The sequence below is a fragment of the Propithecus coquereli genome, unplaced genomic scaffold (genome assembly GCF_000956105.1).
Source record: "Propithecus coquereli isolate 6110/MARCELLA unplaced genomic scaffold, Pcoq_1.0 Scaffold39, whole genome shotgun sequence".
Taxonomy (NCBI): domain Eukaryota; kingdom Metazoa; phylum Chordata; class Mammalia; order Primates; family Indriidae; genus Propithecus; species Propithecus coquereli.
The window spans coordinates 3,229,051-3,254,008 of NW_012149618.1; the positions used below are offsets into that span (position 1 = coordinate 3,229,051).

At 47.2% G+C, this 24,958-nt stretch overlaps 3 protein-coding genes across 3 annotated transcripts in view; 1 reads left to right on the forward strand and 2 right to left on the reverse strand.

The window, feature by feature from the left end:
* The window catches only part of IFT172 (intraflagellar transport 172), a 39,224-nt gene extending 34,123 nt beyond the window's left edge, over positions 1-5,101 (reverse strand). The window contains exons 1-7 of the mRNA XM_012652527.1: positions 4,971-5,101; positions 2,348-2,491; positions 2,010-2,122; positions 1,551-1,590; positions 1,199-1,264; positions 906-985; positions 602-689 (exon numbers count right to left, since the gene is read on the reverse strand). Coding sequence (XP_012507981.1) covers positions 602-689; positions 906-985; positions 1,199-1,264; positions 1,551-1,590; positions 2,010-2,122; positions 2,348-2,491; positions 4,971-5,009 — 570 coding nt within the window. The 5' untranslated portion in view covers positions 5,010-5,101. The remainder of the gene's footprint in view (positions 1-601; positions 690-905; positions 986-1,198; positions 1,265-1,550; positions 1,591-2,009; positions 2,123-2,347; positions 2,492-4,970) is intronic.
* A 1,866-nt stretch (positions 5,102-6,967) lies between these two features.
* On the reverse strand, positions 6,968-10,105 carry FNDC4 (fibronectin type III domain containing 4). The gene is made up of 7 exons (XM_012652528.1): positions 9,701-10,105; positions 9,380-9,524; positions 9,185-9,300; positions 8,741-8,945; positions 8,190-8,279; positions 7,745-7,869; positions 6,968-7,552 (listed from the first exon to the last, which is right to left on the reverse strand). Exons 2-7 carry the CDS (start codon positions 9,498-9,500, stop codon positions 7,517-7,519), a joined length of 693 nt encoding a protein of 230 aa, XP_012507982.1. The 5' UTR covers positions 9,501-9,524; positions 9,701-10,105; the 3' UTR covers positions 6,968-7,516.
* A 1,348-nt stretch (positions 10,106-11,453) lies between these two features.
* GCKR (glucokinase (hexokinase 4) regulator) overlaps positions 11,454-24,958 on the forward strand; it is a 19,113-nt gene continuing 5,608 nt past the window's right edge. The window contains exons 1-16 of the mRNA XM_012652411.1: positions 11,454-11,799; positions 12,089-12,244; positions 12,410-12,478; positions 13,105-13,173; positions 13,571-13,644; positions 13,959-14,025; positions 14,209-14,262; positions 15,600-15,694; positions 18,002-18,107; positions 19,256-19,374; positions 20,018-20,116; positions 20,321-20,418; positions 20,692-20,768; positions 21,139-21,235; positions 21,441-21,538; positions 21,633-21,745. Coding sequence (XP_012507865.1) covers positions 11,740-11,799; positions 12,089-12,244; positions 12,410-12,478; positions 13,105-13,173; positions 13,571-13,644; positions 13,959-14,025; positions 14,209-14,262; positions 15,600-15,694; positions 18,002-18,107; positions 19,256-19,374; positions 20,018-20,116; positions 20,321-20,418; positions 20,692-20,768; positions 21,139-21,235; positions 21,441-21,538; positions 21,633-21,745 — 1,451 coding nt within the window. The 5' untranslated portion in view covers positions 11,454-11,739. The remainder of the gene's footprint in view (positions 11,800-12,088; positions 12,245-12,409; positions 12,479-13,104; positions 13,174-13,570; positions 13,645-13,958; positions 14,026-14,208; positions 14,263-15,599; positions 15,695-18,001; positions 18,108-19,255; positions 19,375-20,017; positions 20,117-20,320; positions 20,419-20,691; positions 20,769-21,138; positions 21,236-21,440; positions 21,539-21,632; positions 21,746-24,958) is intronic.

Genomic DNA, 24,958 nt, shown 5'->3' on the forward strand with positions numbered 1-24,958 from the left:
CTGTCATGTTACTATACCCTGTGACACTGCCATTCCAGAAATGATGTTCCCAGGGTCTGAGACATAAGTGTTTTGGAACCAGCGGCTGGGAAAAGGTAAGGTACCCAGCTCAGGAAGGGTCTTTGATGTGAAGCTAAGGAGTTTGGGCTTATTTGACGGGAAAGGGAGAGAAAGCGAAAGTTCTGGAAAAAAGATTCAAACAATACAGAATTATATAGAGTAAAACACGGAAGTTTCCTTTTATCCCCCATCTTTTCCCTTTCCCCACTCCAAAGTAAACTAACTCTTTTTTCTATGAATTTGTATACATATATTATTTTACATAAATGGGAATAATTATCACTTTTCATTCCCCTCAGACTCTTTATTTTTCTTTGTCTTAAGGTCCCTTCCACCTGAGCCAATGCTTCCTATATATAGTGAGCTCCAGCGTCCTTAACACAAGTCCTCTCTGGGGCTGCTTCCATCTGTTTCTCCCTGGGGTCTCACTCCTCTGGCCTCCTCCCCTAGTACCTCAATCTAAAGTCCCAGATGTCCAGTCTCCTGCAGGAGGCCTGCTGGAGTTTCCTTAGCCCCATCCCACAGCCTCCCTCACTCGTACCTGTGACTCTCCAGAGCCTTCATCATCAAAGAAATACCTAACGATGGTACCATCTGCATGACCAGAGAGAATTCCTTTCCCAGAGCAACTAAAAAAGGGGAAAGGGAGGAAGGGAGAGAAATACAGGAAGAGATAAGAATATTCTACGTCACCAAGAAAGTCCCCCTCTGTTGAACACAACCCCACCTGTGGTTCTGGCTACAAGTCCTCTCCACCTTTCATACCATGGTCTCCCAGTCCAGGCTTTCCCACAGCTTTTTCCTAATATTTCCAAGCTCTTGTGATACTACTCTTCCTTACTCACTTTGTTGTCAGTGACACTACGTAAGAATCTGTCCCATAGATGGTAGATGATTTATTAGTTTTGGTGTTTGCTAAACGAACCTGAAAATGGGAGAATGGATACAAGTCTGGTTAGGCTATTTTAAATTTCACCCAGGTACAAAGAAAAAGAGAGAAAAACCCCACAAAACTGGTCCCTATGCATTCTCCGCCAGTACACAACTTGACCATAAAGGAGAAGATGAACCATATTCCTTTCTTCAGAACCATTATCCCCACCCTGCAACTCTCCTGTGTTTCCCTTCCCTCTTTTACCTTGCCCTCAGCCAGTCCAAAGACAATGATGTACTCTGCTGGCCACTGCAGGCAAGTCACAGCACTCTGTATGAAAGAAACGATGACAAGGATAACCCTGTCTGTGTGGGTTAGCACGTTTATAACAACCTGAACACCCCACCACCCCGATCTCCTATAGGGAAGGAGAGGAGGGGATACAGTTGGGCTCTAAGGAGAAAAGATGACGCTGAGCAGCCAGGCAGCACCATCCTTGCAGTAGGAAAGGTCAGACTGGGATGTTAGAATATACAACTCTTAGTTGCATTTATAAGCAGATATACTGATACATGTTTGCTCATCCTAAGCTCCCAGAGACTGGTCTGAACTTTACCGTCTGGATGAACTTGTTACAGATGACTTTCTTGTCACCCCTGCCAAACAAAATGAGGGAAAGAATATTAAAAACCACTTATATAAATAAATTGCCACAAATGATGCTGAGGGAAGGGAAGAAAGAACAGAAGATTCCCTGGCCCACCAGTGTTTCTTACCACCCTGCAGGAGCCCTGAAAGGAGGCATACAAGGGAGCCTGAGCAGCTTTGAAACAAAGCAAAAATGCAACATCACTGTGGGCCTCTTGTTGACCTTAGACTGATTCCTCCAGGGACAGGATTGCAGAACACAGAGGACAGGCAAAGGGAGAGAAGTAACAGGAGTCTGCAGAAAGTCTCTGCCTTCCATGCACAAGCTTGGCTCCTCCTCCTCTCTATTTCCCCTCCCCAGTGAGGCATGTTCCTTGCCTTCCCACTTCCTTTAGAGGCCATCCCATCTCCCAATCTCTATCCTCACCAGTTTTCTCCAATCTTGTAGACATAGATGATGTTGTCAGTCTGTCCTATGGCAATTTTAGTGGAATCAGGGGAAAAAGCCATGCCCTTCACCATATAGCTCTTCCTGCCATACTAAGTTTAAAAAAAGAGAGAGAGAAGAAAAACAAGTAATGAGTACACATGAAAGAGAAAAGAGAAGAAAAGGTACACGTATGCTCTAACGGGCTTAAGGGATTTATAACGAGAAAAGGTGGGGTACACCATTTCCTATGTTTATGGCTAGGAGGCAGGTTAAGTTCCCCAAGTTCATAAGGCCATATATTAACAAGTTAAGAAACACAGGAATACTCTCTTCACCTTCATGTCAGCTGGTTTGGTGGAGAATTTATCTCTCCGTTCTCCATGTTCATCATACAGCAATACCACTCGGTCTACTGTGCAGACAGCAAATTTGGCATTGTTCTGGGACCAAGCCATGCAGGTCACCTTTGCAGCTCCATCCTGCAGGGGCAAAGGGGTAAAAATAAACCCAGGTGCTGGTCCAGAATGCCAAAAGCATTTCTAGGTGCATTACTTTTAGTGTGACTTTAGTCAATTTTCTTCCTGTCACGGTCTTATCCTCAAAACAAGGACATGCCTGTGCCATCAGATCCTGTACTGTGAGCCGTGAGAACAACGTGCTTTTAGAGACCCATAAAGCAAATGCACTAAGAGGCAATGTGCTAAATCCCTGCAATGGCCCCTTTGTTCCCTTATATCCCAGGTCTGCTACTGAAATAAATTCGATTCATCTGATAAGTTTTGGTCTTTAGCCATTTATTCAATTAATATTTTTTGAGCACCTTACTGAGAAAGGCACTTGGCTAGGGGCTAAGAGAGAAACAAAGAGCAAAACATAGATGCTGCCTCCGGATCTAATAAGATGGTGCAAAGTAGGAAAAGAAAAGTATGTAAAAAGTGCTGTGACAGTTTGGGGAAACCTGAGATAATTTTATGCTACAATGATCAAAATTAAGCTTTGAAGAATGGATGCAGTTGAGTGGGAAATTATCTGAGATAGAAGGAATGGCATGAGAAAAGGGAAGTTTTGGTCAAGAAACAGTAATTTTAGTTTAACTGAAACTACCTTGAAAATAGTAGAATGGAGGAGGTAAGGCAGGAACAACAGACTGGGGCCAGCTCAGGAAGGGTCTTTGATGTGAAGCTAAGGAGTTTGGGCTTATTTGACGGGAAAAGGAGAGAAAGCGAAAGTTCTGGAATAGGGAGTAAAATAATTAGAGTTGAGACTTAGGATAAACAATGCTACTTTTTTTCTTCTTATCTACCCACTTCAAAGAAGTCTAAGTTAGAAGTTATCATCTCCTGGTGAATTATTCTTACCACATCTGTCCCTTCCTAGCTCTGGGCCTAGCACTGGTCCTTTATGGTTTTGCTACTAAGGGTTTCCTTCCTTGAAATAAAAAAATTTTAGCTTCTGCTCTGATTAATTACTTGGGCTCTAGAGCTCTGGCTTTAAACATTGTCACTTTTCACTCCTAACCCACCCACCTCCAAAGTCAGAAGTAAAAAGGCTCCTTTCCTCCCAAATCCTCAAACCAGAGCCAGAAAATGGCCACACTACCACCATTATCATTCTCCAGCTCTTCATTACATTAGGTTAGAAGGGCTGAGGGCTCCTCATCAACCTTTGCTGATCACTCTGCTTCATCACTTTGCCCAATCCTGGGCATTCAGCCCTACCTGCATCATGACATCATCTTAAGATTGAAGGAGGATTTCATTTCCAATTTTTCCATTAGGGCAAAGGAATTTTTAAATTACAGATTCAGGGGTTAGTTTACTGAGCAATGAGCACAACTCTCTTTCATTCTAATTTGCTTCTGTTCTCCAAACGCCACATCCTCTGTGAAGCCTTCCTGACTCCCATAATCAATTTCTCTTTCTCTACAGTATGTACCACACTGGATTGTTGTGAGGATTAAATGAAGTAGGGAATAGAATACTAACAGCTAGCCTTTAACAAGTACTTACCATAGACTAGGCATTTTGGTAAGTGGTTGGCAAGCATTATCTCATTTCACCTCATAACACTGAAGTAGATGCTATTATTATCCCGTTTTCAAATGGGGAAACTGAAGCATGAAAAGATTAAGTTAAGCGATTTGTTCAAGTTTACACACACAGTTTGTGAGGGGCAGAACCAAGATTTAAATCTATGTATATGTACTCAGTTATAGAACACGTTATTCTTATTCGCTTTGTATTATTCTGTCCTTTGAATTTCGAATGTCCTTCCCTCTTGTCTATCAATTTTCACACTGCTTTTCAGTTTACAATGCTCTTTTGTGTATATTACTACATTTAACTCTTTCCCAAATTCCCTAAAATTGCTATTAGTACTCCCATTTTCCAAATGAAGAGGCTGGTGAAAGCTCAGAGAGATAGTGTGACAAGGGCTAAAGTCAGAGATATCAGGCATTTGTTTAAAGTAGTGGGGGAGCTAGGACTCGAATTCTGGTCTCCTAACTCCAAAGCCCACCCTTTCTTCGCCATATTTCAGAGCTCCTCCCCTAGTGCCCAGCCTTTCCTGAACCTGAGGAGATACATGTCCACCATCAGAACAAACGGTTCCGTCTTCAAGGCTTGCACCCAATTCGCTTATTTAATTCTGTTGTGTTTGTTGTTTACACGTGCGCCTTTCCCTCTTGAAGGCTGGGGCAGTAAGTCGGGTGGTTTAGCATCCCCTAGAGCCCCAGCACGGGGCCTGGCACACAACTGATGTTAATAAAATGAAAGCTACAGTCGTTAGCGGACCTCTCGCCTACTGAACACCATACCGACGGAGCAGAGTCCGGATCATCGCTATATCCGTTGCAGGCTTGTGCACACAGTAGGAGCTCAACACTATTAAGCTTCAGTTTTCCCACTTTTCTTGTAACATAAGGCGGGAGAGGGAGGGAAGAGGCAGGCAACTCCTCACCTGAGGGCTCAGCAGGGTCCTCAGGTGCTTCAACTGCATGACGCACACCTGACTCTCAGACGCTATCAGACAGCTCCCGTGGTTACCTGGACAACCCGCCACGCAGCCGCAGCCGCAGCGACAGCTGCCGACGCTTAAGAGACCGGAGCGAAACGCGCGTCGCAAGGTCATCACGTAGCTTTGCGGCGAAGCCTACAGAACGTGCGCAAGCGCGGTGAGACGTGAGGCGGGACCTTGAGAGGGCTTGACGAACCCTCTCCTCGACCAATCCGATCGCTGCGTGCAAACCCAAGCCCAAGCCCCGCCCGCAAGCTTTCGTCCAGCTCTGGGGTCCTGCGTAATCATAGTCGAAGTCTTTCTCGCTCTTTGATGTATGTAAGCGTCGCTGAGTGCGCTCTTGATGTTCATAACCCTGGAGGAAAGCAGGGTACTTGCTATGATAGGCCTTTTGGAGTTGACGGAATTGAACTCAAATAGCTTACATGACTTGCACGGAATCACAAGGCTAATAATGATAGCTAACAGCGGATGCTCAGTGTGTGTCTGGCAGGCACTGTGCAAAGTGTTATACGTGCATTATACCATGTAATCTCAAAATCACATTTTGAAGGGGATAGCGTTCTTATTTGTCTCATTTTACATAACAGGAGAGTCAGGATTAAAGAGGTCACTTGCCCATGCTAACACAGCCAGTAAAGGATGGGACTGGGATTCAACCCAGAGTTGATAGACAACACCTTTTATAATTCTTCTCACCTCCGACCTTGCTTCTCTTCCTGTCATGTTACTATACCCTGTGACACTGCCATTCCAGAAATGATGTTCCCAGGGTCTGAGACATAAGTGTTTTGGAACCAGCGGCTGGGAAAAGGTAAGGTACCCTACTTCCAAATTGGGTAATGGTGGGTTAGAGATTGCTGCTTAGATGGGAATGCTTTTACGGTTCAGGGTGGAAGGCAGACCAGAGCTTGGCTCACCTGGTAGGTTAAGTTTTGTGAAATCTGGGATTGGAGCTTGGTTAAGTAGAAAAGATATTGACTTCTTGATCTTTGTTTGGATTGGGGTTCCCTTCAGGATTTTTGGTCTGATTTTTTGTAACAGACCAGTGAGACTGAAATGCAGAAAAATTGTTCATAAACCTCTTCTGGAATGATCCAAAGTTGGAAAGAACTGTAACCCTCCAGAAATTTAGCATATGCTCTCTAGACAGATTCTGGGTCCAGAGCCTTCCCCCACAATGGTTGCGAATTTCAACAGATATTTGTCTCATGGCCACCAACCCCCACCTTGGAAATTAGGAAAGAACAGTCCCTATTTTCACAGGAAACAAGTAGGTCCCAGAGCCCAAATTATAATTCTTTTGACAGGGGAGTTCCAACTCCTCAGTTTTATTTCCAGAATCCTTCTCTGGATATGGTGGCAAAGCATGAATATAAACTCATTTATGCTTTACAGTTATTATTGACTTTGACTGACTGAACAGAGAAAGAGGAAAAGATGAAAGGGAAAGCAAAGGAGGGAAGAATAGACAGAGGAACACACAGGATAGGAGCACATGCCACTGAAGAATCCGTTAGTGTAGCTGCTCTTTCGTTAGTCCCCAAGTCACTGCTCAGTCCTTTTCTGACCATTCACCCAGGGTTGATGGAGGAGTCAGAAGACTAAACGGTGAGGAGCTGGGCTGTCGTTGTGAGCAGTGACAATAAAAAGGCTACTGGCCTTCTCACGTGACATACTTAGTTTCCACTGCAGGAAGAATTTATATCTTTCTCTTCTCTTTTACCCCCTTCTTACCCAACAAAGCAAAAGAAACTAGGGCTCTAGTTTTCTACACCCCTTTTTCCTGGTCCCTCTCCACCCATTCCAGGCTGGAGAATCCAAGCAAACACTTTACAGTGACAGTCTGCTCCTATCAAGTTGGTGGTGGTGTGAGGGGCCCTTGGAGAGTCAGGAGAGAAATGTCTTCAGCATACTATACAGTATACCATACAGTCAGCTCCAGTTTGTCCAAGAACCTTTATTGGAAAAACGTCCAAGGGGTGAGATCACCAGCAGCTGAAGGGGCTGCCAGGTGAGGGGGAGCACCTGAGGCTCCATGGAAGACATTGGAGTAGTGCAGTGCAGCATCTGCCTCTAGGCCCAGAAGATTCCTTTGATTTGGCTGCGGGAAGGGAAGTACCCACAGAAACACCCCAGAGGCAAGATGTGGGGGCAGCTGGGGATGCCAAGAGTCCTGATACAGGTGAAATGGGGCCCCGATTTGGGACCTGATGGGATAGGGTAGAACAAGTGAATCTCCCCTGGACCTGGGGGATGGGAGGAGATATCCTATCTGATATCCACTCCCCAGGTCCAGGAGCGCAGACTCTAACAGACCTACCTTCTGGCTCTGCTCACAGTGGAAAGAGGATGGGTACCAGGCCTGAGATTGTGGGAGTGTCATTACCCTCTGGAAGTCTCTGGCAGATCACCATCTTAGGCTCTCCCTGACCCTATCCCCATCCCCGGGTTGTTAGTGCATCTCCCTTCTGGTTCTGTTTCTTCACTCAAACGTCGATGGTGTTGATGGATGGTGACTTTTTCTGTGAAAGAAAATGGCCTGAGTCTCTAACTTCAGGAAAGCAATGGGAGCCACTTTTCCTCTCCAGCATCCTCCACCCCAGGCCTTCCATTCTCCATGTTTTCCTGCCCCTCTTTGGCCTTCTTCCTTTCTTTGGCTGCTCCTCAGGGGCAGAATCACCCTTCCCTCCCTCAATGGCCGGCCCCCACATCACCTGTCTCGTCCCCACTGGCCTTCCCTGAGGACTGTGTTCTGGCCCCTTCCCCTTCTCCTTGGGGTTGTTGTTGGAGTCGTTGTCCTTGATGATGTCATACTGACGGCAGAACAGCCCAATTACAGCTGAAACACAACAATACGATCTGAGCCTTCATCTTGACCTCCCCACTCACAGCCTTGAAGGGAGTGAGACAGCCACACAGCTTCTAGAAAAATCCAAGAAGAAAATCCTTGAATTCCTGGTGCCTGTGAAATCTTCCTCTCTTGGCTCCAAACGGCCTCCTCTTCCTCTCTTCAAACTTCTCCTGATGATCCCCCTTCAACTAAGCATCTCCCTGCTCCATTTCTCTCACTCCCTTTTCTCCTGACAACCTTTGTCACCTCCTACCTTCACTGAGACCCACTCCCTAAGTCCCTGGTCCCCCATCTAGCTGCTTACTCACCAGCCCACATGAGCAACACCACCACAATGATGACCACTTCCCCGGTCTGCAGTGGTCGCTCTCCATCCAGACCCTCCACTGTGATGTCACCTGAGAAGGGAGAAGCCAGACTCCGGGTTACTGGGGAACAGCTCTATCTATGCAGACATATGCACGATGGAGGTGCTGGGGATTAGAGTCAGAGTAGACCCATGATAGTAGACCCTTGAGTTGTAGGGTAGCCCCTCTCTGGGAGGAAGCCATTGGTGGACAGGTGGTTAAAGACCAAAAAGCAGGACGGCTGCAGGTCAGGTACTCACTTATGCAGGTTGCAGCTGATGTGAAATGAGGTTGGGTAAAAGGAAGCTTAAAAGCCCTTCCCACAGACAATTCAATACCAGCCTGTCTGTACCCGGTCTGCTGCCCACCTGCTTTTCCTTTCTTTCCTGGCAGTACAGTGAATTAAATCACCCTTCTATTCATCTAAGCTAGACTGTTGCTTGGCTTAGGGAAGTAAATAAGAGGCTAAAAGCCAGGAAAGAAGCCAGATAATCTATCGCACAGACCCTCACCTGGGCTCGAGCTGTTTGAGGGTAACCGGTCAGAACCCTTGAGAGTTCGGAAGTGCACCCGGGGCCCTGGGGGGCTCTCTCCCCGAAGGCCGATGCTCCTGACCTGCACCGTGTAGTCGCTGTCTTCAGCCAGGCCCCAGAGGGCACAGGCCCGAGTGGTGGTGTTCACCTCCCGGATCACACGCTGCCCGGGGCCATTCTGCCGCTGCAGGGAGATGATGGGAGAGGAGGACAGCCTCGCCCCAGCGCCAGGCCGCAAGGTTCAACCCCGGACTTTTGAACATCCAAACACTCCAGGGTATAGGGTGAAAAGAGCAGCTTGAGCCAGGAAACACCAGCTCCCAGATTCCCCCACCTCTGGGAGAGCAGTTTGGGGGGAGGTAGCTGAAGGAACGTCCAGAGATCCAAGGACACAGGTTGGGGGAGCAGAAGGGTGATTCATACTTGCTGGGAAATGGAGTAGCCAATGACGATGTTGCCTTCTGGGACGTCCCAGGACACAGTGGCCGAGTTGGCTCTGAGGTGAGTGACCGTCACATTCACAGGAGAGGGAGGCCGGTCTGTGGGAGCCAGGGTGTTAACAGGTTTCACCCACAGACTAGCTCCGGTTGACCCCCATCAGCAACCCTCTGTACTCACCTGCTCGCACAAAGCCCAGGTCACAGCTGACCAGCAGGAGGACCGTGGGACTTAGATATGGGGAGAGGGGCATCAACGAAGCCATGGTCCCCACCAAGTCCGCTGAGGGGAACTGGGGCATCCGCTTGACATCCAGGCGGGGCTCCTGGAGGTGGCAGGAGTTGTGTGTGGGGGGTCAAGGACTGCTCAGCACGCATGGCAGGCAGCAGCTCTCCCGGGCTCCCCATGGCCCACAAAGCCCCATCTTCCCCCCGCCCTGCCTTCCCCGCCCCCGCAGTACCCGGGCGCCCCCCCTGCGCGGTCTGCCCTGCCCACACCCACCTCCGCCTGTCCTCGCGGTCGGTCAGGCCTCGGGGGGCTGCTCGGTGCCCAGAGGGCGGCCCATCGCCCGGCTCTGTGGCGCTGCCCCTACCCCATCCCGGCGCGGGCCGGGCGAGGCAGGCAGCGCGGGGCCGAGCTGCGGGGCAGAGGCGGAGCGGGCGCCGGCCGCGGGTCTGCGGAGCCCCCAGCGCTGGGACTCGCCGCGTAGTCTGTCCCGGAGCAGGGGGCGTTGCCGGCGCGGCCTGGCGGCTGGCCCGGGTCCCCGGTGCGGGAGGCAGTGCGGCTGCCTTCTCCGGCCCCTGCAGCGGGATGTGACCGTCCCGGCCAGCCAGCCGCCGCCTTCTGCAGAGCTGGCCCCGCGCTCTCCGCCGCAGCCCGGCCGGGACGTGCGGGCCCGCCCCGCCCCGCCGGGGTTCTCGCCGCCGTCATCCCCCCTCCCCCCTTGTGCTCCCGGGGCTCCTCCCACGACCCTCCCTTGGCGGCCTCCCGGGCCCCCATCCCTTCTCTCCCCTGGCTCAAGCCGGGGAACCGACGAGGCGCAGGTGCGAGGGTCTTGGGCGTCTGGGAGGTCCCCTCCCTCCTCGGATGGAATTAGCCAAGTTAGGAGGAGGAATTCCACCTCTGGTGCGGGAGGGGCTCAGAGGAGAGGGGACAGAGTGATCGAGATGATAATTGTTTTAACAATCTCTTACTTGTAGATTGCGTCAGCTTTTAAGTCTCTTTCCCATTCATAATCTGATTTAATTCCGTTCGCTTTCTCATTCATTCTTTCATTTATTTAGCAAATATTTATTGAGTATCTCCTATGTGTCTGGCATTATGTTAAAAAGCTGGAGATACAATGATTGTTAAAGTGCTGGGCTTATGGGGGAATTAGGGGAAATTAAAGAGCAAAAACCTATGGCCTTTTTTTTTTTTTTTTTTTTTGGTAAACCCTGCCACTTACTGTATGGTTTTGGAAAAATTGGTTAATCTGCACCTCAGGTTTTCCACCTGTAAAGCAGAGCATATGAAACTTCACAGGTCTGTTGCGAGTTCAAATGAAACAATGTTGGGGAAAGATCTTTATAAATCTTACAACATTATGTGAATGAGTGATTATTAATTTGCATCAATTTGTTACTTTGTTCAATCAATAAACATGTAAATCTTTAAATTATTCCATGATTTGGTGAAGCATGAAATCTGGAGTGAGAACCTGGGTGTGACTCCCGATTTGACCAGCTGTGTGATCTTAAGCAACCAATTCAATTTCTCTGAACTTCAGTTTCATCGTCTGAAAAATCATCAATATCGACTTCTTCGTGGTGTTGTAGCCAATGGGATACTGCATGTGAAAAGCGTGTTGTTCAGTGTAAATAAATGTTGACTAACGTTGTATTTAGGGCAGATTTTTTGGTTTCTAATTCTCAGTGCAGTATTTCTATTTCTGTGGCATTTTTTTCCCCTGTAATATCCAGGTCAATGTGTGCACTCTGGGATTCAGAAGCTTTCGTTTCTGAGAGGACAGGGAAATCTAGGACCAGTGGGACAGGAGGGGACTGTGTGTGCTGAGCATGTGATCAAGCCATGAGCCAGGTCCTCTAACTTCTGCTGACCCGAGGACCCTGATCTCTGGCCTCCTAAGGCATCCTGGTCCCAGAGTACTCTTGCCCGGGGATTCTTGCTGCACTGGATGTTGTCTTGCACTCCCAGGCTCTAGGTCCTCCAGAGAATAGGTCCTTGTGTCTAAACGGCAAGAGTAATGAACCTCAGGTCTTCCTCTTCAGGGGCCAAAGCAGAGGCTGGCAAGTGAGAGTGCATGTGAAGTGGAACCCCAGGAGCTTCCCTGGGGTTACCAGAGGCCTGGAGTCCTAGTGACCAGGAGAGGGTGGTGCAGGCAGAGGTGCAGGGGTGGTGCTCAGAGAGGCTGGGGTTCTTGGGTTAATCATCACTGTGGCTCAGATAAGGCCCTGCCAGCTGGAAGCAAAGTCATTGTGACCAGAGGGGTTTGTGTGGCTAAAGAGGCAGGCAGGACAGTGTGTCTACAGTGCAGGACCATGCCGGCCACAAAACGGTTTCAACATGTGATTGAGACCCCGGAGCCTGGCAAGTGGGAGGTGAGACCCCTTCTCCATGTTGCTTTTCTGCACTGATTCCTAGCATCATTTTTCATCTGGACTTCCTTCCACCCTGGGTTTCTGCTCACCCCTTCTTCCTTCCTATCTTCCTTCCTAATCTTTTCTTAATAGGCCCAGAGTACCAGGTGCAGGCTGGGTTTCTGGTGTAGGGTGTGTGTATGTGTGTGTGTGTGAGTCCAAATGCTGAGACCTGCTGCCACTCCCCCGCCAGCAGGCATGAATGAGGCTTTGACTTCCTGCCTCCATCCTTGTCCCCTCTTCCCTCTAGTTGTCTGGATATGAGGCAGCTGTGCCAATCACAGAGAAGTCAAACCCATTGACCCAGGACCTGGACAAAGCAGATGCTGAAAAAATTGTTCAATTGCTGGGGCAATGTGATGCTGAGATCTTCCAGGAGGAGGGGCAAGGCATGCCCACATACCAGGTGACCCACACCCATCTCCTGGACACTGCAAATAAAGACGCCACCTCAGCCTCTGCCTTTTGAGACTATGGCTCCTGTTTTGGAAACCCTGTGTACCCTCCAGCACCCCACCTCAATCCACTGTCCTCCTTTTCTTGGCTTCTGATTCCTGCCTGTTCCCTACAGCGACTCTACAGCGAATCAATTCTGACCACCATGGTACAAGTGGCTGGGAAAGTTCAGGAAATACTGAAGGTACTAAGCCTCTGTCTGCTCCCTGCCTAAACTTTTCTGTTTCCCTCTAACTTTCTCTTATTTTGGTCTCTATTTCTCACTTTTATAGATCGCAGGTCTCCTTTTCCCCGGTCCTCCATTTCAGATCCTTATTGTCATCTTATTGCTAATAATCAATAATAATGATAACTATTATCTGCTTGATACTTTAAAATTTACACTGTATTTTCACACCCATTACTCTCACAAAAAAACTGTGAAGTTGATGTTATTGTCTGTTTTTTTTTCCAGATGAGAAAACAAAGACTTAGAAAGGATAATCACTGTAGCTTGCTCAAATACAGCTGGCTAACCATTGCTGGATAAGGCTACTTTTATTATTTATTTAGGTGACAAAGCTGCTTTCAGTCCTTTCTGGAATAAGTAAGGGTTTGAGTAAGTAAGAGAACTGAGCCAGAGATGGGCGTCAAATTGAAGTTTCTTTCTCCAGTCCAGTGTTCTTTTTGCTACACCACACTGCCCATGTTTCGTTCAATTCTGTGATGAGAGGAGGCTTAAGGATTCTCTCCAATTCCCCGTCCATTACTAACAAAGAAAAGAATATGCTTCCTGGGCCCTGGTGACCTAGGCGTTTTTCCTTCCTCCAGGAGCCAGATGGGGGCCTGGTAGTGCTGAGTGGAGGGGGTACCTCAGGCCGGATGGCATTCCTCCTGTCGGTGAGTACCCTGTTCCCCAGTTTTCCTTCCTCCTCGTTCTGGGGGTGACCTTCAGGACCATAAAGTTCATCATAGCTAAGCTCCCAGGTGGATCCATCACTAGACCTGGGCTCCAGGCCTGGCTTTCTCTTTCTTCCAGGAGCTAGATCTCACCAGGGAGTTCCATTCCTTCTGAGCCCATCTGACCTCCACCAGTCTATTGCCAACATCTCTGTATCCACGTACCCCCAATTAATCATCTGCAAGTACCATCTTTAAGTGCCAGATTCCATGTAGGACTAGGTTAAGCCCTGGTCTAAGAGAATCATTATACAGCCTCTGCCCTCTAGGAGCTGAAAATCCAAGATAATTGTTCCTTCATTATCATTACCTCTTCACATCCTCTTCCCTTTGACAGGTCTCCTTTAACCAGCTGATGAAAGGCCTTAGACAGAAACCTCTTTACACCTACCTCATTGCAGGGGGTGACAGGTAAGCTAAGCTGGCCTAGGAATATTTCATTTGGTCTGAATAGTGATTTTTAGAAATTGGATTTGAATGCTTTCAGACAGAGATTGTGTCTAGTTTTCCTTGGTCCCCACCATTTCATATTGCCTTACGCTTGGCCCACGTCAAGTATTTGGGTTTTTCAACTCTATGGAGTGTCTATCATGGTGCCCAACAAACAGTAGGTGCTCATTCAATGACAATTTTCCCTTTATTCCCTTCTCTTAATATAGCCTTCCCTAATAAATCATAGGCTTCTTTCCCAACCAGTGTCACTGACTTGGAGTTTGTCCTCTTAGGTCTGTGGTGGCCTCTAGTGAGGGGACAGAAGATAGTGCCCTGCACGGGATTGAATTACTGAAGAAGGTCTGTGCTTTCCACTGATACTCACCCAGAGGCCTCTGCATGTTCCTTCTCATGGGGACATAAAAGCTCCAGCCTTCAGCCAAAGCCTATGCCTCCCCTTGTCCTTGCCCTGATATCCTCACACAATGGGTTTATGCCCTGGGGTTCTCCCAGTTGACTACCTTGGCCATCCCCTTCACCTAGGTGGCTGCTGGGAAGAAGAAGGTGATCGTCATTGGCATTTCGGTGGGACTCTCTGTGAGTGGATCCATTTTATAGGGAGGAAGTCGGTGGGGATGGAATAGCATGGAAAATAGGTCAACAAGGTAGGTGCTAGAACATAGAAAGTTTGCTCAAGAATTCTGGTTTTAGGCTGGGTGCAGTGGCTCATGCCTGTAATCCTAGCACTCTGGGAGGCCGAGGCGGGTGGATTGTTTGAGCTCAGAAGTTAGAAACCAGCCTGAGCAAGAGCGAGACCCCATCTCTACTAAAAATAGAAAGAAATTAAGCAGACAACTAAAAATATATAGAAAAAATTAGCCGGGCATGGTGGCACATGCCTGTAGTCCCAGCTACTCGGGAGGCTGAAGCAGAAGGATTGCTTGAGCCCAGGAGTTTGAGGTTGCTGTGAGCTAGGCTGACGCCACGGCACTCTAGCCCGGGCAACACGGTGAGACTCTGTCTTAAAAAAAAAAAAAAAAAAGAATTCTGGTTTTTGTTTCATTAATTTGGATCCAGATGTATGAATGTGGGAAAAGGGGAAGGGATTCTATCTCAGAATAACTGTGTATCGATCCATCAGAAACCAAGATAGGTTGGTTGTTGATGTCCAGGGGTCAGCAAATTGCGTTGGCAGACCAATCCAGCTAGCTGCCTATTTTTATGAATAAAGTTTTATTGCAACACAGCCATTTGTGTTTACATATGGTCTGTGGCCTCTTTCATGCCATAACCATATTGTTGAGTAGTTGGACAGAGATCATAGGGCCCACAAAGCCTAAAGTATTTACTCACTGGCCCTTTATAGAAAAATCTGGCCCTTGGACTAGTCTCCTGCTACTAAAAGTATGGTCCCTGCACCAGCAACATCAGCATCACCTGGAACTTGTTAGAAATGCAAAATCTCAACGCCTGCCCGCTCCCACCACCAAGATTCCCAGATAGTTTATTTGAAAAGCACTGAGCTATATGACCCCAAGTTTCCTCTCAACTCTGCAGCTAAGTATTCACTGAGCAGAAACTAGGCTCCAGCAGTGTTAGATGTGGAAGGAGGCACACAAGGAGAACAGGATATTGACTTCAAGGAGCTTACAATTTAGTTCAATAGTTTTCAGATTTTGCAGATTTCCTTGGGGTACTTGTTAAAAATGTGGGCCCTCTTTTTCAATTCAATCCCGTGCAGGGCACTATCTTCTGTCCCCTCCCTAGAGGCCACCACAGACCTAAGAGGACAAACTCCAAAATTGTATCCAGTAGATTACAAGTGAGCCTAGGAATCTGCATTTGGAACAAGCATTCTGGAGGATTCTGATGCACGTGGGCATTGGGCACCGCTCAGCGTAACCTTGTCATGCCCTTCTCTCTCCTACCACCAGGCTCCCTTTGTGGCAGGTCAGATGGACTACTGCATGGATAACACAGCTGTCTTCTTGCCAGTCCTGGTTGGTTTCAATCCAGTGAGCATGGCCAGGTGAGCCTTCAGTAATGACTGGCCAGCCCTGGGGCAAGCTGGAAGGGAACATGTCAAAGTCTATAGTACGCTCACAAGGGAGAGGATAGGTGAATATAGTCTTAGGTGAATATAGTCACCAAATCTCCGAATATTAAATGAAATATGAGGTGTCCCTAAGTTTACAAGGTTTTTTTTTGTTTTGTTTTGTTGCTTGGTTTATTTAATTATTCTTATTTCAGAAAGGATTAAAGGCAACTTGTAAAGGATATATAAAATATAAGATAGCAGACATTCAAAACAGGGATTGAAGAGGTCAGGAAGACATGGGCTGGAGGATAAGATGGGGTCAGGAAAATGCATACCACAGAGATCTGTGCTTTCATTTGGGGAGAGCCCCAAGCATCTTTTCAAAGTCGTGGTAGTGGGTGCCGAGGGGTCTCCTCTTTTTCCAGCACTCTTATTTTAGTGCCCATTCTCTCTCATCATTCCAGGCCCCCCTTTGCCCCCTCTGGCTACTCCCACCTGTTCCCTTCCCTAAGAGCCCTTCCTTACCAAATTACCTCCCTCTTATTCTCTAAGTGGCCACCTTGCCTGATCTCAGAGAAAGTCAACATGAAACCAATAGTGCTCAGGTGTGGTTCTGTGCATAAGCTGCCTGGGAAGTGTTAAAAAAAATAAATAAATAAGGAAGAAAGGAGATTCTTTGCCCCTTGTGTAAGAGGTCTGATTTTGTAGGAAGAAGGCCCTGAAATATCTATTTTTTGAAAGCATCCCTGGAGATTCTGGTACACAGCCAGGTTTGGGGAACTCTGCTAAAGAAACCATTGGAGTGGGCCACCTGGTGAAGCCGAGGGCTTCCTGTCACTGGAGGGGTTCTAGCGAAGGCTTGTTGATTATTTCAGAGCAGCTTTTTGTATTTAGTGGTGGTCTGGGGAGGGAACTGGGTTCTTTCTGAGGTGCTTTTCCAGCTCCCAGGCTTGTAGTATAATTCATGCACAGGCGTAAATGAATCTGAAATACTCCTAACCCTGATCCTTTTCGTGGAGGACTCTCCTTAGCCAAAAATGTATCTGCTGCAGTGGATGCTAATTTCAGGCCCTGTGACTAAGTGAAATGAAGAATCTCAAACAATGTAGGCGTGGAGATCTTCCAGTTGTTCCTTAAGTCAGTGGCTCCCAAACTTGGCTGATTTTCAGAGTCGTCTGGGAAGCTTTTTAAAAACAGATTTTGGGGCTCCACTCCAGAACTACTGAATCTGAATCTCAGGGTGGACGTGGTACCCACAAATGGGTAGTTATTAAAAAAACAAAACTTCTCAGGTGATTTTGATGTCCAGCCACGTTTGGGAATCTCGGTTTTAAACCATGCAATATGGACACTGTCTCCTCCCTCTGCTTCAGCCTCCTCTTTCTTAGGTCTCTAGGAGGTTTTAGAACTAGTCTGAGGACAGATGATAGGAGACACTTTATACAATGTGTATGAAACTTGTCTGCCCTTGAAGTAATACAGAAGAAAAATACAAAAATCATTCAAGAAGGGATGGAATCTTTGCAGGGATGGGCCATGAAGGGGAAGTTAAGGGATGCCATACACAGAGGTAACTCTTTGACGTCCATCCTCCCACCATGGGGGATTCACAAATGATCCCCCAGCAAAACCATTAGAGATCAACTAAAGAGGATCCTCATTCTTTGAGATCCTGTGATTTATGACTAAGCAGATAACATGCCGGTAGCTCTCTTGTCTCATTAACACATTGATTTGTTCCTGATTAATTCACTGAAGGAATGTTCGCCAACTGTTGGGTGCTACATACACTTTGAACCTGGCAGCTTGGTTCCCTCACTAGAGACTGTTATCCCTCCCTCAGGTAGTGAGGGCTCACTCTTTGGAAGGATCTCCAGAATATATTTTCAGGGATGGGAAGAGCTTCTCATGGATCCTAAAATGGAAAATAAGGTGGCAATTTTTACATTTGGATTTCAGGCATTCCCCCAGGGGCCTTACGGAGGATGAGATTAGTGTGGCCATGGCAGTGAGGCTTATGCAAGGACCAAGATACGAGAAGGTTTTTGTTCACAGGCTGGAACTTTAAACTTGAGCGTTGGCTTTGCTCTCGGCTTAAGTTGCTGAATGTTTGATTAACCTCTGTCCTTAGGGTTCAGGGACATGGTGCCCCTACCAGCTCCAAAACACAGCTCTCTATGAAGTTATTGACCTCTGACTCCCTTCCCAATGTGTTCTTTGATCCTGATTCCCAGCTGAGGCCCTTCCTTTAGATCCTCACAGACAATCCCTCCATCTTTGTATCTCTCTGGAGCCCAGAAATGACCCCATTGAAGACTGGAGTTCAACATTCCAACAAGTAGCAGAGCGGATGCAGAAAATGCAAGAGAAACAGAAAGCTTTTGTGCTCAATCCTGCAGTCGGGGTAGGACCTCTGTCTTCTTTTTCTATGCACTCCCCTCCAACCACCTGGAAATTGCCTGCTACTTCCTTGGGGCCTCTGATTTTAGGTTCTGTTACATCTTGTTTAAATTCCTCAGACATTGTGTGTCAACTAAAATTTTATATATCAAATCCTATTTTCTCAATTAATTTTTTACCTTATGATATTTCATCTTCATTCTGACCCTGTCTTAATCGACCCTAGGTCGTGGTGACCTAGGGCAGTTTCTGTTTAAAAAACCTCTTTTCCATCTGTCTATAGAAAACATTGAATAGCCATTGTTAGATCTCTTTCTGTCTCTTTTATATATTTAAATTTGAAATATGAGCTTTAAAAAAAATGGGATACAGTTTCATTCTTCTGTCTTTCTAAATCCTCTCCAAAACTGAATGGGAGAGGCTTGGCCTGCCGAGCTCCTGTTCCTTTTTCTTCCTTGGACTTGGATGCATTTCACTAGCGCCATCTATGCTTACTTGGGCCTTACAAGGGCCTTAGCCAAGACCCTGCCGGTGCCTCTCTCTACCAGGGAGAATGTCACATTTGTGACATTTTCTGCATTTGGTGAGATAGGAAGTTAAAATTCCATATTACTTGAGAGTTCCATACTTTCACCTCCCAAATGCTCATCTCTCTTTCCTTGCAATTGTTGACTTTCAGCCTTCTTTCCTCAGTCACTGTTTCTGTCATTCTCTTTGCTGTAATCTTTGTTTGGTGTGCTGTGTTCCATATCTGTACTATTGCAGTGGCTGCTTCATTGATCTGTCCAAAGCATACGAAATGTGGTATTTGGATTGACAAACTATTAATACCACAAACAAGGTGGTCAGGGGGAGGTGGGGAGAGAAATTTCTTAGAAAGAAAGGCACTCTCTGAAAAATCCTTGGCCCAGCTGACAAGGGATCCCAATGCCTGTGATTTCTTCCCCTCAGAGTCCTGAGTGTGCCAGAGGCATAAGCAGAGGAGACCCTTTCCTTCTCTCTCCTGCTCTCAATCAAGCCCACCCCAGCTCTCCTTGTCACAGCACACCAGGGGCCACCAGTACTATGAAATGCAGGCCCAGGGGTCACTAACTAGTGGTCTCCAGGTCTTCCTTCCTCTCCCGATTCCTCCTGGGTGTCGTTGCTTCTCAGCCTGAGGGTCTCAGCGGCTCCTCCCGGATGAAAGGTGGAAGTGCCACCAAGATCCTGCTGGAAACCCTGTTATTAGCAGCCCATAAGACTGTGGATCGGGGCATTGAAGCCTCTCAAAGGTAGGGAGGATCTGGACAACAGAGAGCTCAGAGTCAGGCGGGGGGGGGTGGTGTGGATAGGGGAATGGCAGGCCCAGATTGGAGGCTGGGTGGTGGCAGCAAGACTGAGGCCCCACTGCTTCCCCCTGGGGAAGGGAGCTGGCAGGTGCATGTTGTTGCTCCCACCAAACAACCACAGAGTCTGGATTGTTTCCGGTGGATCCTGGGTTCCTCAAATCCAGACATAATCCCTGATCCTGCCTGGGGCCTCCAAAGCTAGCCTAGCTCCCAAGCTTCCTTTGATTTGGAGGATGGTCCTGGTCAGTCACAAGGGCAGGGCTCGTCCTGCTATGGCCTGCTTTCCTGACCCAGGTCTCTAGCCTCTCCTGCAGACTGCTCACTTTCCCCTCCTACTCAGACCCTCCTGCCCCAGGGCTCTCTTGGTGTCGTATCCCTCCTTCTGCTCCCTCATCTTCTGCCCACTGAAGCACTCACTGCCCCTCCTGGATACAGCCTGGCTCTTCTCTTCACCTCCACCAGGGACCAGCAGAACTTAGTTTTGAGGGAATTGTGCCTCCTGCCTGCCACTTGGGTGGGGGTGGGGTACACAGCCTCTCTGAGGGGGCACAGGGCCCTCCCTGGGAGCTGGTGGCTTTTCTCCCAGATGCCTTCTGGAAATCCTGCGGACATTTGAGCGGGCCCATCAGGTGACCTATAGCCAACGCCCCAAAATTGCCACCCTGATGAAGCAAGTCAGCACCAGGTGTGTGGACATGTGTTTGGAGAGGGAACAACCTTAGAGCAGGGAGGCAATGAGACACATCAACATGGTGAGGGCGGTGGGATTGCGTGGTGGCGGGTCATGGTCAGCTTTTTTTTGTTTACTCCCGTACTCTTCTGTGTACCTCTCTGGTGTCTTTTCACTGTCATCTCTCTGCTCACGTCCTGACCTCGGGCCCACCCTTAGTCTGGAGAGGAAAGGCAGAGCATACCTGGTGGGTTGGCAGACCCTCGGCATCATTGCCATCATGGACGGAGTCGAGTGCATCCACACCTTCGGCGCTGGTGGGACCCCACGTGGACAGCCTCTCTCATTCCTCCCGATCCCAATCAGTTGGTCTGCCCTCCAGACACTCTCCTGCTCCCAACCCAAGGGGCGTTCCTCAGTGTCCATCCTGCCCGGTCTATATAGGCATTTCTGTCAAGTGCTTCTTCCTTTGGACCCCAGCTCAGTCCTTGATCCCTCACCTCCCAGCCCCATCAACACCTCCCAAAGCCTAGAACCTTCCTTTTCTGTAAAGCCCATCACTCCTCTCTTCTTGTCCTTAAACTTCCCAGATTTCCGAGATATCCGTGGTTTTCTCATTGGTGATCACAGCGACATGTTTAACGAGAAGGCTGAGCTCAGCAACCAGGTTGGAGGAGAACAGGACTCGGGGAGGGTGTGAAGGTCACTGGTGTGCAGAGGGTAGAGGACAAGGGGAAGGTGGAGAGAGGTGGGGAGCATGATGGGATAGATAGTCTAGAGAGGGAATGTGGGTTAGAGGTCGTGAGCCTTTGGGCAGCCACAGGCAGTGTGGAAAGCTCTGGATTCACCCTCCAAACCTGGCTCTAGTCCACTGACTTGCTACATCATCTTGGGCAAAACGCCTTACAATTTGAACCTCAGCTTTTTCATCTGTGGACAAAAGGGCTGTTAGATGCCCTCCACGTCCTCTTTAGTCCTCAAGCCTATGCTCTAGTGTGTTTTCATGCGAGGGGCTCTCCCATCTTCTTCTGCCCCAGGGTCCCCAGTTCTCCTTCTCCCAGGAGGACTTCCTGACTTCCATCCTGCCAACCCTCACGGAAATTGACACTGTGGTCTTCATTTTCACTCTGGATGGTGAGAGGGATGATGAGATCCATGGAAGGAGGAGATGGAGGCAGTAGAGTAACTCAGAGGAGCTGTCATTTTTCTGGGTTCTTAGGGCACCTACTCAGAGGGTGGGACAGGGGTGAATGTCCTGACTGGACCCCGGGGAGGGGGGGGGCAGGAAGAATAGCTGCACAGCCATCCTTTTGACTCTGATGCCCTCCCCGTCTCCTAGACAACCTCACGGAGGTGCAGACACTGGTGGAGCAGGTGAAAGAGAAGACCACCAACATCCAGGCCCTGGCACACAGCACTGTGGGGCAGTCCTTGCCGGTGAGGGTCCAGCCTTGACAAGCGGGCTCTGCATGGCAGTTACAGCCAGGCCTTCCTGCAAATGCCTGTCCTGCTCCTCTGTCTTTCTCTTCAGACCCCTCTGAAGAAGCTCTTCCCTTCCATCATCAGCATCACGTGGCCACTGCTGTTCTTTGAATATGAAGGGAACTTCATCCAGGTATGGGGAATGAGGTGGCAATATCCGCAGTGAGGTGCTCAGAGCAGGAGGGATTCCAGAAATCAGAAAACCCAAGGCTGGAGGGAAGAAAGCGCGAAGAATTGTCGTCCTCCACAAAGCCAGTGGGGCAGGTTCTTGGGTTACCGAGTCACTGGTCAGACTTTCTAAGGCAACGGCCCACTGGGTTCGGCTCTCTGAAGGAATATGCAAAAAGTACAGAACGGGCCACCAATCACCTGACACATATTCATTTGCCATTTGGGACAGGTCAATTGTTGATACTATAATCATCATCATTATCCAAACGCCTTTAAGCCACATTTTTTTTGCAAGTTATACTATGCTGAATTCCCTGTAGATAATACTATGCTGATATAGTCCCTGCTTGCTAAGTAAATTATAATCCAGTGCAAGTACTGATAATAAGCGTGAAAATAATAATCAGTTTGTGTGCACTTTGCAATTTAGAGTTTGGAGTGGGTATCAGGAGCTCTGGGTGCCAGTCCAGCTCTGCAGTGCAGCCCAAGAAAGAAAGCAGTTTTACATATCTGGTCTTCAGTTTTCTCATGTACCACCTACTCACCTTCCAAGGGGCAGAGCCAGGGCCCTGAAGGGTTGTTCTGGACAAATGTGGTCTCTCATCCATTATTCAAACCACTTCCTTCAGGAAGCTTCCTGACTTGCTTATACACAGCTGGCATGCTGACTTCCCTGGACTCAGAACTCTTATGGAAACTTCTCTCCCCTGAGCAGGGGATCCACTCTCCTTCCAAAGTGTATCTTTGTCTTCCCTTCCAAACCATGTTCATTTGTCCCATCCCTACTTCTTGGCATGCTTTCCACATTCATGTTCTCCTTTGAGATCTCTCATCTTTGTAGAAGTCTTCTCTAATTAACCTCACACCACCTTGATGCTTCCTTTATGTATAACATTCTCCACACCTATAGGTTCCATTGTACAGTCATAATACCTAATATATGTATAGCCCTTGGTACTTTACAAGGATCTCAAATACATTATCTCAATACCCATAGCAGTCTCCAAAGGAATGTATGCTTGATGTCACCATTTCACAGACGAGGAAGTTGAAACTAAGAGATTAAGGGATTGTGATCATGGCCATACAGCTAAGACAGGAGTCAGGACTTGAACCCAGGTCTTGTGACTCTAAGTCCATGGTTTTATTTTGAAGAAATTCAAACCTACAGAAAAATTACAAGAATGGTACAATGAACACCTGTATGCTTTTCCCTAGATTCACACCAGTCATTAACATTTTGCCACATTTCTTCATCTCTCGCTTTTCCCCTAATCATTTGAAAGATAATTGGAGATATCATGACATATCATACTAACTACTTTGTCATGTGTCCCCTAGGAACAAGGTCATTGGCCTATGTAAGTACAATATAATTATCCACCCAGGAAAATGATAATTAATACAATACTATTATCTAATATCCAGACCATATTCAAATTTTCCCGATTATCCCTGTGTTGTTTGTATTTCTCAGATCCAGGATCCAATCAAGGATAGTGCATTGCATTTAGTTATCATGTCTCTTTGGTTTCCCTTATTATAGATGAATTCTTCAGGTTTTTTATTTTGTTTTTTCTCTTTCATGACGTTGATATCTTAGAATTCTAGGCCAATTGTTTTCCAGAATATGCCTCACTTTGGATGTGCTTGATTGTTTCTTCCTAATATTCAGGTTAAATTTTTGGCAGGGGTGCTGCATGGGGCAGGCTGTGCCCTTGTTGGTGTATCACATAAGGAGGCACCTGATACCAGTTTGTCCTTTACTAGTGATGCTACATTTGGTAGTTTTGTTAAGACTATGTCTGTTAGATTTCTCCAAATCCTTTTTCTCAGCAGTCTTTCACCCAGTGGTTCTAGCATCCACTGATGATTCTTGGCTGAATCAGTTACTACTATGGTAGTTTTAAAATGGTGATTTTTGGCTGGGCACGGTGGCTCATGCCTGTAATCCTAGCACTCTAGGAGGCTGAGGCGGGTGGATGGTTTGAGCTCAGGAGTTCGAGACCAGCCTGAGCAAGAGCCAGACCCTGTCTCTACTAGAAATAGAAAGAAATTGGACAACTAAAAATATATATAGAAAAAAATTAGCCAGGCATGGTGGTGCATGCCTGTAGTCCCAGCTACTCGGGAGGCTGAGGCAGGAGGATCGCTTGAGCCCAGGAGTTTGAGGTTGCTGTGAGCTAGGCTGACACTACAGCACTCTAGCCCAGGCAAGAGAGTGAGACTGTGTCTCAAAATAAATAAATAGATAAATAAATAAATAAAATGGTGATTTTCTATTTCTATCCCCTTTATATTTATTCGTTGGCATTCTTCTGTAAAGAACTTTCTCTTCTCTTCTTTCTTATGTGAAGGGTAGCATACCTTTTGCATCTTGCATGTTTTGCTAAACAAGATATTCTGAAAATCACTTCAGTGCAGTTTATAGATCTCTTCCTCATTATTATTTACATTTGTGTGAGTGCGTGTACACATACAATAGTTTGCTCAGTCAACCTCCTATGCAGGAATGCAAAAACATTGTCCCAGGCTCACCTGTACTTTCTCTGGTCCAGCCCTGGAATCAGTCATTTTTCCAAGGAGCCCTGGTTCTTGTTAGTGGGTTCTGGTATTTAGAATCCTATGTGTTAGGTATGTTCACTGCTACTGGTGTGTCTTTGCCTTAAAGCCCTATCAGTAGAAAGAACAAGAGTGTGTGTGTGTGTGTGTGTGTATATATGTGTGTGTATATATATATATATATATACACATATAAAACATATATGTGTACATATTTGTTTATGTTTACACATACATGTATTATATATTATATTTTCTCACTCTCTTTCCCCTTTTACTTTAGCAATAATGTTGATTTCCAGCATCATAAATATATTAATATTTACTCAGCCCATTCCCTTCCATCCCATTTCCATTCACACCCATAGGTAACCAATTTCATTAGTCACTGGTTTATCCTCCTGTGTTTCTTTTTGCAAAAAAAAAATGTGTGTATATATACTTCGCACTTCTTTCTTATACAGAAGGCATCACACTATACTCTTTTGTGCTTTAACAAGATATTCTGAAAATCACTCCATTTTTGTTTATAGGACTTTTTCTCATTATTTATTACCTTTATATGTTTCCACATATACAATAGTTTACTGAGGCAGTCTCCTATGCAGGGCATTGAGGTTGTTTCCAATGTTTTGCTATTAC

Coding starts and splice junctions, on each gene's coding strand:
- FNDC4 (XM_012652528.1), bottom strand. CDS start 9,500: ATGCCCCAGTTCCCCTCAGCGGACTTGGTGGGGACCATGGCTTCGTTG. Junction 7,870..8,189: donor GGTGTTGCTCATGTGGGCTG/GTGAGTAAGCAG, acceptor GTTGTGTTTCAG/CTGTAATTGGGCTGTTCTGC. Junction 7,553..7,744: donor GGCCAGTGGGGACGAGACAG/GTGATGTGGGGG, acceptor TTTCTTTCACAG/AAAAAGTCACCATCCATCAA.